Source organism: Alexandromys fortis, unplaced genomic scaffold, assembly GCF_014885135.2.
Source record: "Alexandromys fortis isolate MF-2015 unplaced genomic scaffold, M_Fortis_MF-2015_v1.1 scaffold_214, whole genome shotgun sequence".
Taxonomy (NCBI): domain Eukaryota; kingdom Metazoa; phylum Chordata; class Mammalia; order Rodentia; family Cricetidae; genus Alexandromys; species Alexandromys fortis.
The window spans coordinates 721,485-738,871 of NW_026068100.1; the positions used below are offsets into that span (position 1 = coordinate 721,485).

Below are 17,387 nucleotides of genomic sequence, written 5' to 3' on the forward strand. Positions count from 1 at the left end.
AAGAGGTGATTCCTTTCCTAAATTACAAAAAGTATAGCCATACATAGATGCGTGGTTATAGAACTATCCAGGTTAATACAAAGGTAGCCCAGGGGAGCAACCCAGCCACCCCTGTCTTTTCTTGGTCCTTTTTAGGAATGAGGTTTCCTTGTCCTCCCCTGACCTCTGAGGGAGAACACTGCCCTCCTGAGACTTCCTCCCACCACACCGGGTGACACTGCTGACACTCTTTCAAACTGCCCCCGGGTGTATGAATACGGATAAGGAAAATGCTCAAGATGGCGCGTGCATACTCACCCCTAGGCAGCAAATGGCCAGCCCGGTCTACACTGAACTCTGCATAGCCATGTGAGTTATGAGGTTCTGTTATGAAGCAGAAGGCTGACTGACTGACTGACGACTGACTGAATGAATGAATTGTCATCTGGGTGAAACTTCTTAAGGATTACGGCCAAGTGAGAAAAATAAGAATGCCTCGCTTGGTTTCAGCTGCTTTTCATGGAGCTGCCATGCATGAACAGTGAAAGGAGAAAACAGGAAGTTCTTTCCTTTTTGCAGTGGACTGAGCTGTGTCCCTGATGCTCCAAGTTCAGGCTCTAACAATGGTTGTGGTGACATTTGGAAACAGTGCATAATTAAAGTTATGACATCATGGAGGGAGTGGGCTCCGATATGTTAGGATCGGTGATATCAGAAGACACATCAGAGAGTTTGCATTCCCTTCTTCCACCATCTGAGGGCACAGAAAGGGGGTGACCTCTGTAAGCCAGGAGGAGAGACCCTACTTAGAAAGCCCACCAGTCAGCAGTTTGCTCCTAGGTTTCCCAGGCTTTGGAACAGTGAGAAATAGCTGCTGTTGTTTGTACACCTTCAATCTTTGCATTTTTCTATGGCATCCCAAGATGATAAACATATCCACATTATCTAATTTTACATACATATACATGGATGCATAGTTTGTGTGTGTGTGTGTGTGAGTGTGTACACATCCATTTATGTACACGCATGCCATAGTGCTTGTCAGAGAGTTGTTATAGCACAGGAATGGGAGGTCGAGGAAAGGACATTTAGGAGAATGGATGCCACATGCAATTCTGGGGTCCACATCTGGCTGTCTATGTACATTAATGGGGTACTGTTTGTGACCATAACAGAAAGCTTCAGCTTGCTCATCTGTACTATGGAAAGGTGAGGAAACAATTAATAACACCTTACTCAGAGCTATATGCCTATGATGTGGCAGCATCAAGTTCCTCACTGCTCATTGGTCAATGGCTCAATAGCCCTTTACTACTGGGCTTAGATGAGCCATCACTGTGAATTCCATCTCTTTGCTATAATCCATGCAACAATCCTAGTTTCCCAAGATCTATCTCAAGGACTAATTCTACTTCTTATGTTATTTGTTTGAGATTAGGTTCTCACTGTGTAGCCCTGGCTGACCCGGAACTGTCTATGTAGACCACATTAGCTTCACATAAATCCACCTGCCTTTGCCTCGTGAATGCTGGGATTAAAGGCGAACACCTCTGTGCCCAGGCCTTGTGTTACTCCCTGTTTGAAGAAGCTCCAAAAAGGGGGTAAATGATGAATAAAACCTGGAAAGGCTGTTTTTCTGCTTCTAGCTTCTTGGGCCAAATGGAAAATGATGTGCTTGTTGCTTTATTTAAAAGAATCACTATCTAGTTTAAGTACCAGTCATCAAATCAGTCATATCCAGTTGCATCATGAAGTGTTCCCTCATGCCTGTGTTTCATTTCAGCATCTTATTTCAAGTCCCGTGGGCCTTTTTCCAGAGGACCACAGAAGATAAAGATGATCCAGGACATCTTACTCTTTTCTGTAAGAAGCTGATTTTACTTTGATGTTCTTAATATATGCAACCTTTAATTTTCCATGATTCTGTACTCTGAAATGTGTGTCATAGCTATAGCAGAGTCTCTTCTGCTTTGTTACTCTGAGATACATTAAATATCTCATTTGAGAACTGTTTGGGTCTCTCCTTGGCCTACATATTCTTGACCACGGAGTTTATTTTCCCATTACAAAGCATCTATGAAGTGCTTCAGTTGAAATGCCAGGGACTGGAAAGGACTACGGAGCAAAGCACGATCTTTGAAGAACCTCTTATTCTTTCTCTCTTTTCTTTCTTGGTCACTAGTAAGGATTCTTTCCAAATCCAAGAAAAACACCTGAAAATGCTTCTTCCTTTTTACCAGATAGGGTATAAGAAAGGTGATAATATCTTTTATAATAAAGAAACAATTAAGGCAGGTTCTAATACTTATTGGTTACAATATAAATTAGGAAATCCATTTAAATTCGTTTAGAGCTTGTTGTCCAACAATTTTACACATAATGTTGCTTTATAGATTCAGACTATGAACTCAGTCTGGGTTGGAGGAGGGACAAAATTTGGTGAGAAATTGACTTTACTGAAATGAAGCTCACAACTCTACCAGAGGCTGGGGAGGGCCTCTCTTTATGGAGTCAGGGGGCACAACAAAGCCACCACAATTCACTCAGGGTTAGCTAACTGGATTAACCGTCAGAAATGGAGATGCAATGTCCGACTTTCTGTCCCTGTCCCCACCACAGTCCACGCTCTCGCTGGTTTACTGTGGCTTCTTACAGGCGGAGCTCTTTTCGAGGTCACTGGGAACCTCAGCAGGCCCAAAGACTGGGCAGCTGAGGCCACCAATTGCAATTCCATCTGTAATCTTTGTAGAATCTTAATGAGAACCGAAGCCACACATAGGGGAAAAAATAGCTGAGGGGTTTCAACGCTGGCACCCGTAGGGTCAGCTGATACCGTCCTGCTCCACATGTCACTCGCCGGCAGAACCATGGAGGGTCAGCCACGGTCAGTTGGAGGCGATTGCCAGATGATCCTCAAAAAGAGGAGGCCACGGACAAAGAAGCCAAATCAGGAAAAGTAGGGGGAAAAACCCTGTGACCACAATGTCACTAAATAAAGCATTTTTACTTACTTGGATGCAGATAATTCTAAGATAGATATTTCTGATTCTCTTCATTCCGTCTTAAAGAGAAAGACCACAGCAGGGCAGCGATGCAGGGTGGTCAGACATATAATCTAACGAGAGTGTGAGAAGCCACTACAGAAGGCAGCAGGAGCACTGCCAAACTGGGATGGGGCCACAGGGCTGATTTCTATGCAGAGTGTACCAGTACTTTCCAAGTATAGGCAGCTTTTATTGAAGTGAAAATAGAAAAGGCAGGCCTGGTGCCCACATGAAACATTTAGCGTGGAGCACACACACATGAACCGCCCATGGAAGGACAAGGTATTTGGTCTTTCCTCCCCATAGCAGAAAAATGAGCCTTCCTCTGAAAGCTTTTTTGTGATTAGCTTGAAAGCTCATTGGGTCTTGCCGATGGGAAACTGAGTTGAAGCTTGTTTACAGAAACAATAGTTTTATGAGTCACCGAATTTGTTTGCAAGTATGTACTAGAAACATGAAAAAAATCAATGGAGATTTTCGAGAAATGATTAGCTAAAGTGATGAAAATATAGTCACCACGAGGCTCGCTCACCTTGTCCTGTCCCCAGCCCCGGTGTCTTAGAGCCAACTAATTCATCTAACCTCTAAGTCACTAGGACGCCACAGGAGAGGGAGGACTCAACTGATTTGATTTTGGTGAGCTAGTATCCTGAAAGCACTGGTTTAAAAAAATAAAATTTATCGGCAGTCAGAAAAGGTGTAGGAGAGAAGTCATAGGACAGAAGGGAGGGAGGGCATTTGTTTTCTTATATATGTTTGACTTTTTTGTATTTTATAGCTCTAGCTGGCTTGGAACTGAAGAAAAATGTATCCCAAGATGGCTTCCAGCACACAGTGCCCGCTCCTCAGCAGCACGCCCCACGTGCACTCAGAGTGCTGGGGTTGTAGGGGTGAGTCCCAAGCCGCCCCACGTACACTCAGAGTGCTGGGGTTGTAGGAGGGAGCTCCCAAGCCCAATGGCTCACAGTAACTGGAATTCTGTGGGCTTGCTGACTTTCCCAGTCAGGTTAGAATAGTAACAACTTGATGCCTTATGAATGTCAAGCTGCCAGCAAGAAACCTTTGCTGATCCTATTCTTGCCCATGCTGCCCATGTACGCCCCAGATGAAGTAAATCACAATTTCTGAGGACAGGATCCAGGCCGCAGTCATTCTTATGGTCACCCAGAATGTTATAACAATCAACTTGGGTAAAGGCTTGTTTCATTTCTTCCCCGTTCACCCTCCTTCCTCCATGGCACAAGGCCACACACCTACATGTGGTTGCCTCTCTTACCGGTACAGAATGGCACAGGATGTGGTTTGGGGGGGAAATGTGGCTTAAGTCAACCTGGCTGTACCATTCACGGGTCCCTATCTTGTTTCATGGCTCTTCTGAGCCACTTTCTAGTCTGCAGTCACTGAGAGCGCATGGTGAGGGATGTAAACGCTGGACTCTCAATACTTGTGTATGTTGAAAGACCTAGTGCCACGGACTCACTCCCCGTGAATTCAAATGCATGCTTTGTCCTTTTTGAGGGATGTTCATAGTCTCGTCAAGTTCAACTTTCCAGGTGAATTTAGTTGCTTGCCACCCCAAAGTGGCCAGCAATTAATTTAATTTTAGGAGTTATGAAAGATCCTGTTTTCCTGACTGCTTAGGATGAAAACAGAGTATTAACTTTATATGTTCACTTGGCTACTCTGTCTCTGTGCCCAGTTTATAAGTGAAACATTAGTCTGGGTGTCAGTGGGAAGTTTATTTTAGATAGTGATTAATATTTCAGTCAGTAAAGTTTGAGGAAAGTGGATTTTCCTCAGTAAGGAGAAAGGGCTTCAGATAATCTGGTAAAAGTCTTCAGAGCAGGGTCAGGGGTTCCCAAAGAGGAACTGATTGTATTAGCAGCATGGAACTTCTGACTTGCTGGCCTATCCTATAGACTTCAGTCTAGGACCACAGCATTCACCATTATCTAAATCTCCACCTCCACCTTCTGGCCAACTCCATAGATTCTGTGCTTGCCAGAATTTAAGGGTAAATGTATTTAAAAGTTTCTCTCTCTCTCTCTCTCTCTCTCTCTCTCTCTCTCTCTCTCTCTCTCTCTTTCTCTCTCTCTCTGAATACCTTTTGCTCTTGAATATCTGATATGTATTTCCCATTGGCTCTAGTTTTCTGGGAAAATAAAACCCACAAAACTCTGTCTAATATACCCAGGAGTCTTTCGAAGAATTTCACATGGTTGTGCCCTAGTATCCTTGGGGACTAGTTTCAAGACCTCCTTTCCTTTGAGTGTCTGCAGATGCCCAAATCTTTATGTTAAGGGTATAACATTTGCATATAACTTGTACATATCTCCCTGTATATTGTTGACACTGTTGGTTATACTTAATGCAATGCAAATGCTATGCAACTTATTGTTCTATTACTCAGAGGGTGATGACAAAAAGTGTGTGTGTTCAGTACAGATAGTTTATGTCCCCAGGCCACGGTGGGTTGACCTCATGGATATAGAACCAGCAGATAGAGAGGGCTGACTGGGATTACTTTTCTGTTACTTCTCTGCCTTCCCTTCTTTCCCAAGGGTTCTCAGAGCTCATTCTCTTCATCTTCCAGAAAGTTGGTTCTACAGCTCGCTCCCTGCAGGTGCTACAGTTAGAACACTTAAGAGCCATTGGATACTGGCACAAACTAGATGGTAGAGTGCATTCTGCAACAAGAACCTTTTTTCATTTTTCCTAAATGTGTTCTTCATGAATATCAAGGTCACTTACACGAACCACCTCTTTCATAACTGAGACCATAGATTTGCTGTTAAGTATCGTCAAATGCATGTGTAACTAAATGAAATAGCCTTGACTTATATCTGAAGTTGTAGTGTCAATGTGGGGCCCAGGGAAGCTTTCCCAGGGCAACTTGGTACACACTTGCCAAAGTGGGTTCTATAGATCAGTAGGAAGGTAGACCTGAGTCTCAGTTTGCCCTAGGGCAAGGCTAACCCTTAGACTCCCTCCTATTCCCATTTTACTTTGGGGCCTGTTCCTTGCCTTTTGCAGGAGACAACATTAATAATTAGATATCAATTTGTTCTGTGTTTATCCTCGGAATGACTAATTCAGTTTTTTTTATTAGCTTTAATTCAAAATCATTACAGAGTGTGGAGTTCTAGTCTTGTGAAAGCTGCTAACTTATTATAGACTGTTAGCAAATGCAAGTTAGTCAGGCATCCTTAAAGTACTGATATGATTAGTTACATGAATAAGCCTTATTTAGTTCCCCGTATATGTTTACAAAGTCAAACTTAGAACAAATAATGAGAAATAAAGTTTGTCTAATCAGACATACCTAGGCAGCCCTCATACTTCAGAGATCTGCAGAATATGGCATTTAAAGTAATGATTAAAAAGCATATTATATTTGACAGAGACTCCGAGATCCTAGCAGTAATCCAAGGTCTCCAAAGAAGATTATGAGACACCACGATGTCTCCACCTGGACTATGATGACGCTGACCACTGGGAAGATGCCCCAGGGCAACACCTGCTGCCAGGACCCGGGCCAGACTGTGGACAGACAGCAGGACCTTGGAGAATTGATTGCACCACCTTTGCCTAAACAAAATACAGCCAGTCTTTTCCATGTCCCTCTTCCACAGAAAAAGAAACATTCACCTTATGGGCCTGGCTTAGACAGTAAGACTGATGTTCTGGATACTTCTGCCTCCAATGCTATGGAGACCTGGGTATAACTATGGTCCCTGTCATTTTTAATAGATTTGGAAACTATTTGGTTTGTACTCAGATATACTTTATTCATTCTTCTGAGATCTCTGATAGTATTAATAGCTAGGGCAGTTATAATGTCAGTTTAACAGTGAAAGGTATCCAGATCCTTCCACAAAGCTATTGCCAACTTGTTAGCTCATTCTGAAGCTACCATACATAGTTCTCTGCACAGCAAAATAATATACATGCTTCTAATCAAAATTTGTAGTTTTTGATAGGACTCAAAGGTATGAGTCTAATCCTTCTGTTTACAGACACCTGTGATCTGCTCTTTTTCTAAATTTCAACTTCTGTTCCTAGTTTAAACTTATCTCAATAGGCTTCCACTTGGCTGGCAGATACATCTAAGCATCAGTTTCTGATTACATCCTGCTTTGAATGGTGGCGAGCCCTGGACTTCTGAAAGCTGGTGTGGACCAGTCCAGCTGATATGAACACTCCCTGTCCCTTCAAGAGAGTCTGATCCATTGCCTGAATTCCCTCTCTACCTTTGGCTAGCCTTTCAACCTGCTTGGGCCCTGATAACAATGCCCCAATGTCAGCTTGAAGTGGCTGTGGAAAGGAACATGTCATCCCACACTCCCTGCCCAGAATAGATTGAGCCTGAGTCTCAGTAGTTTACCCTGAAGCAATACCTGGTTGCAGGAAGAACTACAAATTGAGATTACCCGAGCATCACCCAGGAACAGACCATCTAAAGAAATGCCTAACATTCCAACCACTGTAGACAGGATCACCTTCCAGCACACATTCACCAGGACACTCCCAGACAAATGTCAGTCAATCAGGGGTCTTGGAGCTTAGAAACCTCTCGTCCCAACCTTTACTACTATAAAAACCCAACTCTAACTGAGCTCATGGCTCTCCATTTATTTCAATACATTGGACATGCAGAAAGACCGAGTTTTCAAACTTTCATAAAATAAAGGCTCTTTGCTTTTACATAAGGGACTCTGTCTCCTTGTTGGTTTTTGGGGGAGCTCACAGATTTGGGCATAATAGTCAGATGACCAGTTTTCCCAGTTTGGATAGCAGATAGCGGTTAAAATTGCCACCAGTTTCTGGTCACCTGATGAATTAAAGACAGTAGGGGAAATTTGGGAAGTGAAGAGATTTTATTCAGCATCTTTTGGTAACTCTTATGAGACTTTATCTTGTCTTTGCGCATACTCTGGATAAAACAAAATAAAACCCAGACCATATTTTCTTCTAAAACATATATTGGATCATTTAAATGAGAAATGAAATCTAAAGCACAATAATTATTTAAGCCATTTGTAAATGATACCCAAGCTGCCATGAGAAGGGATAGAAGGGATAGTGCTTGCCTCAGTTTGTACTGGCATTAGCTTTGTATCATGATGAAACAGATAATGTTAAGAAAAATCTGATGATTTCAAAGACCTTCGGTCCTTGCTTCTTTACTCAGTGTTATCATGATCCATTGGCTTGTTTACGATATGATATTGTGACTATTAACCACATTACCCACAATTGCTGCAGGCCACCAGGACTTGGTTAATATAATTAGAAAACTTTAAGTTATGATAAACATCATAAGCATTGACTGAAACGGCATGGACTAGACTACTTCTTAGAGCTTTAGAATTAAAGCTATGCTTTCTGTATATCAAAACAGCTTAAAAGGCCCTGACTTTCAGAAATGTGCTTCCTCTTATCCCATAATCCTTAGAGTATTTCCCTGGCAATTCAGCAAACCCTTAAAACTGAACAAAATTAGGATTTTGTGCTTCTATGTTTACAGAAAGAGTCTATCAGACTGACAAACTTGATAATCTTAAAAAAAAAAAAACTGTTCTTATTTCAAAGGTCCAGAAAATAAAGGTTATTTACTACATAGGCCGAGACTTCTTGTTAAGCTGTTTGTGAGATAGCAAATTAGAAAAGCATGCCAGAGTTAGCGGTTACTCAGGCACACTGACGCTGGGCCTTTCATTCCAGCAGTGCTCCTGTTCCTCAGATTATATCTGGTAATGTCCTAAAGTGTAAACACATTTCAGTTCAAAAAGATGCTCAGGTCTTAGACAGAAAATGGACAGAGCTTGCTGGGATGAGGCTAGCAGGTTTATCTCTCCACCTTTTTAGATGCCTGTGTTCAGGGCTGTTCTTGGTACCTTCAAACTCTAATATTTGAGGAACTAAAATTCTGAGGTAGAATGTTTTTTCCATTCTCCTGTGCACAATCCCATTAATCAAGGGGTGGTGCACTGGCCAGCGCTAAGGCCTGTCATTTGGGCAAAGTCATGGCGACAGGGCAAAGCTGAGCATATGCACGTGGAGCCTAATTTCACTCCCAGTGTGTCAAATGGAAGAGAAGACACACGTCATGAGGCACAAGGAGCAAAACATCCCCAACTCTCCAATAGAATCTGCACTTGCAAAGTAGAAGCTCCATCCATGTTCCTCAATAATTCAAGTAATAGTGGTGGTAAATCTTCCCCCCACTCAGTTCCTAAAGTATCATTATCTCCAGAACAGAATGGTGCCTACAAACTTAGAAATGGCAGTATCCCCTGAAGTGTGTTTCAGAGACAGAAGGGAACCCGTCTGGTAATGCTTTGAGGGTGTCCACATGGGTGGGCAAACATACGCCACTCTGAGCAGAGGAAGTGGTACGCCACAAGTTCTTCATAAGTGCGAGGTCTTTATAAACTCATCCGCATGGGGGCTGTTTTAAATAGAAAGAAAATGACACACAGTCCCCAAGCAGGCTTCCTAACCATTTGAAGAGGGCTGCCACTTTCCCAAAACATTAGGTTACTGTGGGGGAACTTTCCAAAATTGTCAACAATTCCATTTTTAAACTCAGTTCTTCCTCCCAACCCAAGACAGATGCCGTACAGCCCAGAGCATGTTTGGTCTGGTAGGAGACGGGAATTATTTTTACTCTGCTGACTCCTACCTGACAGTGGAAGACATACTCTGGTGTGGTTTTCTTGAACTTCATGTTCCAAACCAAGGCCACTCCATCTGGTTCATGAGGAGCGTCTTCATTGTTGTTGTAGGAAGCCACCATCAGCTCGGGGTACTGAATGAAAGAGGTTACAAGGATTCATTACGTTCAGATGATGCTGTAGGGGTCTTCTCCTGCTGCTCCTGCATCTCTGTCGTCTACATGCGCTATCAGTCTACATCACCACAGCTACCTCGTGAGAAATTTCTCATCCCATATCTGTGCTGTGGTACACATCTCAAGCGGTCCTATTTACTTTAGTTTTGGCACATTTAATAACAAATCAATATGCCCTGCTCTCCTGTCTTTCACATTTGTGTGTGCATGTGTGGTTACCAAACTGGAAACATGTTGAAACCCTATAGATTCAATCACTTTGGCCTACCTTTCTTCCATATTGGTTTCCATGACAACTTTCTGTTCTGATTTTCTTTTTTTACTACTTTGTAAAACCCATGCAGATGCTCCTTTTGTCACACATTCCTAGACATGGCTCTTTTTTCACTTCTTGTCTTTTTCCTTTAATTTTTTTTCCTTCTTTCTAGGTGATCCTGTCAATCCCAATGGCTTTTAAAATCTTAATATGCTGATAATTTCCAAATTTCTCATAGGTTTGATATTTCTCAGGGATGTAGATATCAGTATTTAACTGTCCACCAGGGTTTGCTCAGGACCTCAGGAAACTTAGCAGTACCAGGAGCAGCCCAGAGAGAATATTCTGATAGGCTTTCTGACAAAGGTACTGCTTGCCCAGTGCTCCCTACCTGGTGTTCACCTTACTGGTGAAACCAGATATTCTATTTTCATCATTACTTCGTCCTTTCTCTCCACCCACATTCTGTCTATCACTAAGTACCACATACATTTCGAACCTACATTTAGTTTTCATTCTTTTTTTTTCTTTTTCTTTTTCAAGACAAGGTTTCTCCGTAGCTTTGGAGCCTGTCCAGGAACTCACTCTGTAGATCAGGCTGGCTTTGAACTTACAGAGCTGTCTACCTCTGCCTCCTTAGTGCTAGGATTAAAGGTGTGGACCACCACCATCCGCTTTTGTTTTCATTCTTAAGGGCAGAGATAACCTAAATGAATTTCCTGTCTGATGAGGAAGGGTAACGAGACTTCTCTATAGTGCCTGTGTTGGACTTCCCACAGCCTATGCCCACCTACATCCTGTGTCAGGACAAATTTGTAAAGTACACATTTGGTAAGTTACCCTTGGTTTGACAATTGGTGGTTGATCATGGCTTTCAAGGAAAAACCCACAATGTGTAGAATCCTTTCTGGTATGCCTTTCTCTATTGCTCCTGTTTAAGATCTTGTGACCTTTTCTTTCACCCATGAACACTCTCTACCCATGACGTACAGGTTTTATCTCTGTATCTAGGATTCTGATCTCATGCTCACTGGAAAATCCTTCCGTGTTACTTATTAACTCACCTTTGAGACTGAGTGAAGATATAAGTCCTCTAGACAATCCTAACCATTTATCTCTCCCTTGTTTCTTAGCACCCTTATGTTTTATGCCCCTCTTAAAGCACTTGTTCAATTGCTTTATGTTCCTTTCTCACTGTGTATGTCTTTAAATCACAAGTTACTTGAGTATTAAACCAGGGTGTTTTGTTGTTATTGTTGTTTTATCTCTGAACCCATAGTTAAATGACTCCCAGCATATAATGTGATAAGGTAAAAAAATGTATTGAATAATTATAATTTTTATTTTAGAAACTCTTTTATTTCAGTAACTCTGGAATTGCATAAATATTATTTCCTTTGTTATGAAACACACAGTAATTAAATTCATTGATATAAGAGGCACAATCAGACAACAATGAGGAAAGCTCTAAAGCAATGGTTCTTAATCTATGGGTCACGACCCTGATGGAAAAACTTCTGTCTCCAAAAATATTTAGATTATGATTCATAACAGTACCAAAATTACAGCTATGAAGTATCAATAAAGATGATTTTATGGTTGGGGTCAGCACAGCATGAGGCACTGTATTAAAGGGTAGCAGGATCAGGAGGGTTGAGAACCACTGCTCTAAAGGCATGTTGAAAATATCTTCTTGCCCTACATGAATTCTGCTTTGAGTGTGATCAAATTAAGAGAATGAGACTCGTGAGTGATGTCTCAGTTAGAACACATATCGCACAAATGCCATTCTCACCTGGGCTTCTCGTTAGAGTCTCTGTTACACAACAGAATTATTACAGCTCCTAAGAAACTCTTCTCAGACATTATCTAGTTTTCTCTTCCTGTTAGCTATGCTATGTATATATTCAAATTGAACAATACTCATATAAATGTGAGTGTTGACTTTTCCTTCATATGAACCATAATTAAACCTAAGTCTTCGATGTGGCTTTATTCATTCTTTCAGCTACAGAGAGTTATAGCTCACTGGTTGCTTCAGAGGAGGAATAGGCCTACAACACACATGGATGTGGCCACCAAGGGAAGTCATCATTCTTTATTAGAAAATGCGCCTTAGCAGATGAATCAAAGCCTATTAAGCAAGGCCTTTGATTCAGAGCCCATTCAATGACACTAACATCCAGATAAACACACAAGTCTCCAGACTGCCCATCTGAAGTTTAACTATGTCACATGTGAAAAGGCAAGTCTATAAACACCGACACCACCACCGCAGGGGCCAGAGAGCAGCCAGATGTGTCTGGAGTAGCATCCCACAGCTTCACATCTGGGTCTCATCGTTCACACCCACTTGCAGATTTTCTTCTTCTTTTTTTTTCCATCTAAAAATATTTTAACTTGTTTGGCTTTTAAGTTTCTGTAGCAAACAGGCCGTGAGCTAGTGAAAACACCAGGACAATGCCTTTGGCAAAGTTTCCTATAATAGGGATTACAAGGTGCAGAGGGACTGACTTATATCTTATCTCATGCAGACTGCTATAAAGGTTTCCTCTTTTATGTCTTTTTAAAAGGCTATTTGTTTGAGCATGACTGGTCATATTTACTCCTTATCAAGTTTCCAAGCAATTATGGAAATTTAAATGTTTAATATTATGCTTTTAACAATTGTGAAATTTCTGCTTATTTAATTACTCATAAGGACTGGATTAACCTATATTTAACTTAGAGAAATTTTACCCAGAAATTACTAGCTTTACTCTCAAGTCTAGGTCTTCAAGAGAAACACAATCTAACATTTCCTATAGAGAAAGAGGCAGCATGTTTTAAGTGGGCCTTATGTTTCAGTCATTGAACTGGGCAATGTCTTCATTTACTTGTTACTCATGATTGTATAAAGAAGGTAATGGTTTACTCATTTCTATAGACAAGGAAGATGAACCCTTGGGAAGTGACAGGTTCCAAGTCATATTGCTCATGCATGACAAAGTAAGGAACCCTGTGGAGGCCAGTTGAGCTCAAAGGGCGACATCCCCTTCTGCCCACTGTGGCTTTGTGTCCAGTGCTGTCTGTACATAAAGAAAAGGTGGCATCAGATGCAACATGAGACAAGAATATTCATGTTAACATAGTCTGTCTATGGGAGCCCACCTATGGCTAGTGCAAAATAAGACACAATGGAGGAAGAACATCAGCTCAGACACTAAAGTGGAACGGTGTGTGTGAGGAGCGCAGTGCCGTCAAGGTTCTGTAGAAGCGTGGGCCTGTGCTGAGGGTGGCACGGTGAAAAGCTACACTTGTTAGGGGTGGGGGCTTCAGGGAGACAGCTGGTGGGGACATCTGAGAAGCAGCAGTGGTAACTTGTGGGCTTTAAGGAGACAAGGGAGATTGCCAGCTGCGGTAGGAGGAAGGTTGGTGAGGAAATTTTTACTGAATCTGACTGACCCACAGGACCCTCTGTTGGCAATTGTTCCACAACACAGAGATGCCCAGTGTCCCAGAGATGACGAAGAGCAGAGCTGATACTTGGCCAAAACAACCTAACGGTGTTCTCTAACTTAGATGCACATTTTGAATGGGACCATGTTTTATTGGTGAGGTTCCTCAAACTGCTCCCATGGTTGTTTCCTTCTCTGAGTTGTAGGTCTTTACCTCTTCCATGGATTCCCTGTTTACTTTATTAGCTTGCCAATAAGCTCCCCCTTTTTACTTAATCTAGCCAGAAGTAAAATTTTATTAAAAATTATTATTATTAAAGAAGAAAATGTTCAAAGAGCATTAATTTATAGGTTTTGTGATGAGAGGGTGAGAAATACTCAGGGCGTTTTCACAGAAGTTTCTGAGCCCAAACATTTTTGAAATTTACTCTGGGGAGCGGAGAGCAGGGGTTATTTTTGTTGAATATTAATGCCATTATGATCACTACTCTAACAACTATGTCATACTTACTGAGTGCTTCCTATGTTCCAGACACTGAAACACCAGTCAACTAGAGATAATGGTTTATTTAATACCCACAGAAAGCATGAAAGTTCGGTATCATCATTTATCAACACTTCATGGGCAAGAAAGTTCAAGCCAGTAGAAGTTGGGAAATTTGCAAAACATGTAACTATACAAAAAGTACAAGAGAGTGAAATCAAAGTGATCCAAATAGGAAAATAAGTTAAATTATCCCTATTTGCAGATGATATAATATTTTACACAAGAGATACCAAAAATTCTAACAGAAAACTTCTAGATATTATCAATAAATTGAGCAAAGTGTCAGAATTAAGAGTTAGTTTACCAAAAATCAGTAGCCTTTCTATATGACAATAATAAATATGTTATGAAGGAGATCATACATATACTCCTATCCATACTAGTTTTAAAAATATTAAGTAATAAAGTTAACCAAGGAGATAAAAGATTTTGTGGTGGTTTGAAAAAAAAAACCCCAAAGGGAGTGGCATGATTTGGAAGTGTGGCCTTGTTGGAGGAAGTGTTTCACTGTGGGGGCAGGCTTTGAGGTCTCTTTTTCTCATGCTTGCCTCAGTGTGACAGGGGAGTCGATTTCTTGTTGCCTGCAAGATGTAGCACTCTTAGCTTCAGCATATCTGCCTGTGTGTTCCCATGTTCCCCTTCATGATCATAACAGACTGAATCTCTGAAACTGTAAGCAAACTATCCTCAATTAAATGTTTTCTTGATAAGAGTTGCTGTGGTAATGGTGTCTCTGCACCGCAATAGTAAACCCTAACTAAGACAGAAATTGGTACCAGGAGTGGGGTATAGTTGTGATAGGCCTGACCATGTGTTCATTTTGAGGAATTTAGATTTTAGTACTTTGGGTTAGGAAAGCAGTGGAATGCTTTAAGCACTGCTTAATGGGACTTACTAGTAGGAGCACGGAAGACAATGGAGCTGATTATGATTTGAAATGTTGGGAGCTGTTCAGAAAAGAATTTTAGCATATTGCCTAGAAATCATTCTTGTGATATTTTGGTGAAGAGAGTCACTGCCTTTTGCTCTTGTCTGAAGAGTTTACCTGAAGCTAAAGTGAAGAGTTTCGGATTAATTCCATTGGTAGAAGAAATCTCAAAACAGCCTAGTATAGACTTTGTCATGTGGATATGAATGGTAACTTTAATGAAGATATATTATGACAAGGAGCAAACTGAGCAAGAAAAAACATTTGAGAAGAAAAAGAACATCGGAAAGTGAAATGGAGCTAAGTTCTTTGTCCAAGGAGATAAACAGATTAAGAAATGGAATAAAGGGAGTGGTGACCTCAGGGCAAGATCCCACTCAGCTAAGTTTCCAACTTGTGGAAAGGAATTAAAGAAAAGCTTAGAGCTGGGTGTGGTGGTGCATGCCTTTAATTTTAACACAGGAAAGGCAGAGGCTGGTGGATCTCTGAGTGTGAGGCCAGCCTGGTCTAAAGAGCAAGTTCAAGGCCAGCCATGCTTAGGCAGTAAAGAAAAACAAAGAAAGCTGGTGAAGATTTAATTAAACAAGAGAGCCATGTTCCAGCCTGTAGTGGCATTTCAAATGTATTTTAATAAAGACTGCCTGAAGATCTGAGAGTAAGGCAGTCTTACTGGTTAGCCTTACAGACCAGATTATGGTGACACACACCTTTAATACCAGTAGCCACCCTAGTTGCCATAGAAATTGGGTGGTGCATGCCATTAATCCCAGTGGTGCACACTTTTGATCCCAGCCCTAGAGAGGAATATAAAATGGAGCTTGACAGCTTTTAGACAGTCTCTTTCTGCGATTCTAGGAGGCAGGATCACCATTTTGGGCTGAGGTCGAGGTAAAAGCCAGTGGCTGGCTGTTTTGTTTTACAGATCTTCAGGTTGAACCCCAATTTCTGACCCTGAGCTTTTATTAATCGTGCTTCACCTGACCCAGTAAGCAGCGGAACTTGGCCACGTGGTTCTGGATTTAGATTTAAAGATAGAAAAAATGGGTTATTGAAGTTGCCTTCATGCCTAAGGACAGCCACCGAGGCCAGGCATTTGTCAGAGCTTGGCTGAGGCCAGGCATTTGTTGGAGGTGTCCCCGAATGTAGACCTAGTATAGAAGCCATTGCATGAAGCCACAAAGGTGAAGCCTGCATTGCCCTGGAGATGCCGAGATGTTAGAGATGCCAGAGCTATGGGACATCTGCCCAGGAGATCTGCTGCTAACAGGGAGTCAAGCAGTCCAAGAGAAAAAGTGTGTTGCAGTCAACAAAGCTTAACTGAGCTGGAGATGTGGAGAGAGTTTTGACATCAGACAGGGAGATGCAGAGTTTGGAGTTTGCCACAGATGAAAAACTTCCAGCACCAGGCATGAAAAACCTTCTTTCAAGTTGTCGATGAGAAAAGTGCAAGAAACTCTCTAAACAATATAGTCTACTGCTATTGCCTTTGGCTGTCTCTCTGAGGCCGAAGGTAACCTCTATTGCTAAAGACAACATGTGCTTCAGACACAGTACGAAGGGTTTAAACTGGGTCAGACATGGAAGCCTCTTTCCCGAGGACTAGCTTTTGTAACACCAGAAGATGCCATGCAAGCTGCTGAGGAAGGGAGGCAGTCAGTAGTCTGACCAAGTTTCCATGCCTATGAATGACAATGACTAGTGACACTCACATCTTAGCTGTGACCAACCGCTGTCCAGTCAGATGGCACACTTAACGTGAGGGAAATTGTGCCTGCTGTGGAAACCTACTCAACTTCTAAGGGCTTGTGAGGACATGGATCTTAAAGAACCTCCTAACACCCACTGACTAATCCAACTTCTGTGTTCTACATACTTATATTTATACCCGCAAACAAGTGTAGCTCTCACATCTCGTCAAAGAAGCTTCTCTTTGTAGCAGACAGACCACTGCAAAACACTATGACTGGTCCAAGTACAGCTGGTCATGGGCTACCTAGATCCGGCTGCTCTATCTACATCACAACTCCTGCATCTAAGGCTTGGAAACCGAGGAAGCAGGGCAGAGAGATTGTAAAAGATGATCAGAAAAGGACACCATGTCTTCTAGAAGTGCAAGGGGAGCTAGATCAACGCTACCTCAATATTATGTCTTCCTAAACAGGAACTGAACAAGGACAACACCCACAGAAATGCTGCTGTGAAAGAAGGAAATGTCATGGTGCTACCCCTACAAAGAGCTACAGGCAAACTGCAGAGAGAGAGGGAGAGAGAGAGACAGAGAGAGAGAGAGAGAGAGAGAGAGAGAGAGACAGAGAGAGAGACAGAGAGAGACAGAGAGAGAGA

At 41.9% G+C, this 17,387-nt stretch overlaps 1 protein-coding gene across 2 annotated transcripts in view; it reads right to left on the reverse strand.

Moving 5' to 3' along the window:
• Positions 1-17,387, reverse strand: part of Dync1i1 (dynein cytoplasmic 1 intermediate chain 1) — a 300,797-nt gene that overhangs the window by 90,430 nt on the left and 192,980 nt on the right. For both annotated transcript variants that reach the window (XM_050123836.1, XM_050123835.1), the window contains exon 9: positions 9,709-9,834. In XM_050123836.1, the coding sequence (XP_049979793.1) occupies positions 9,709-9,834 (126 nt within the window). The remainder of the gene's footprint in view (positions 1-9,708; positions 9,835-17,387) is intronic.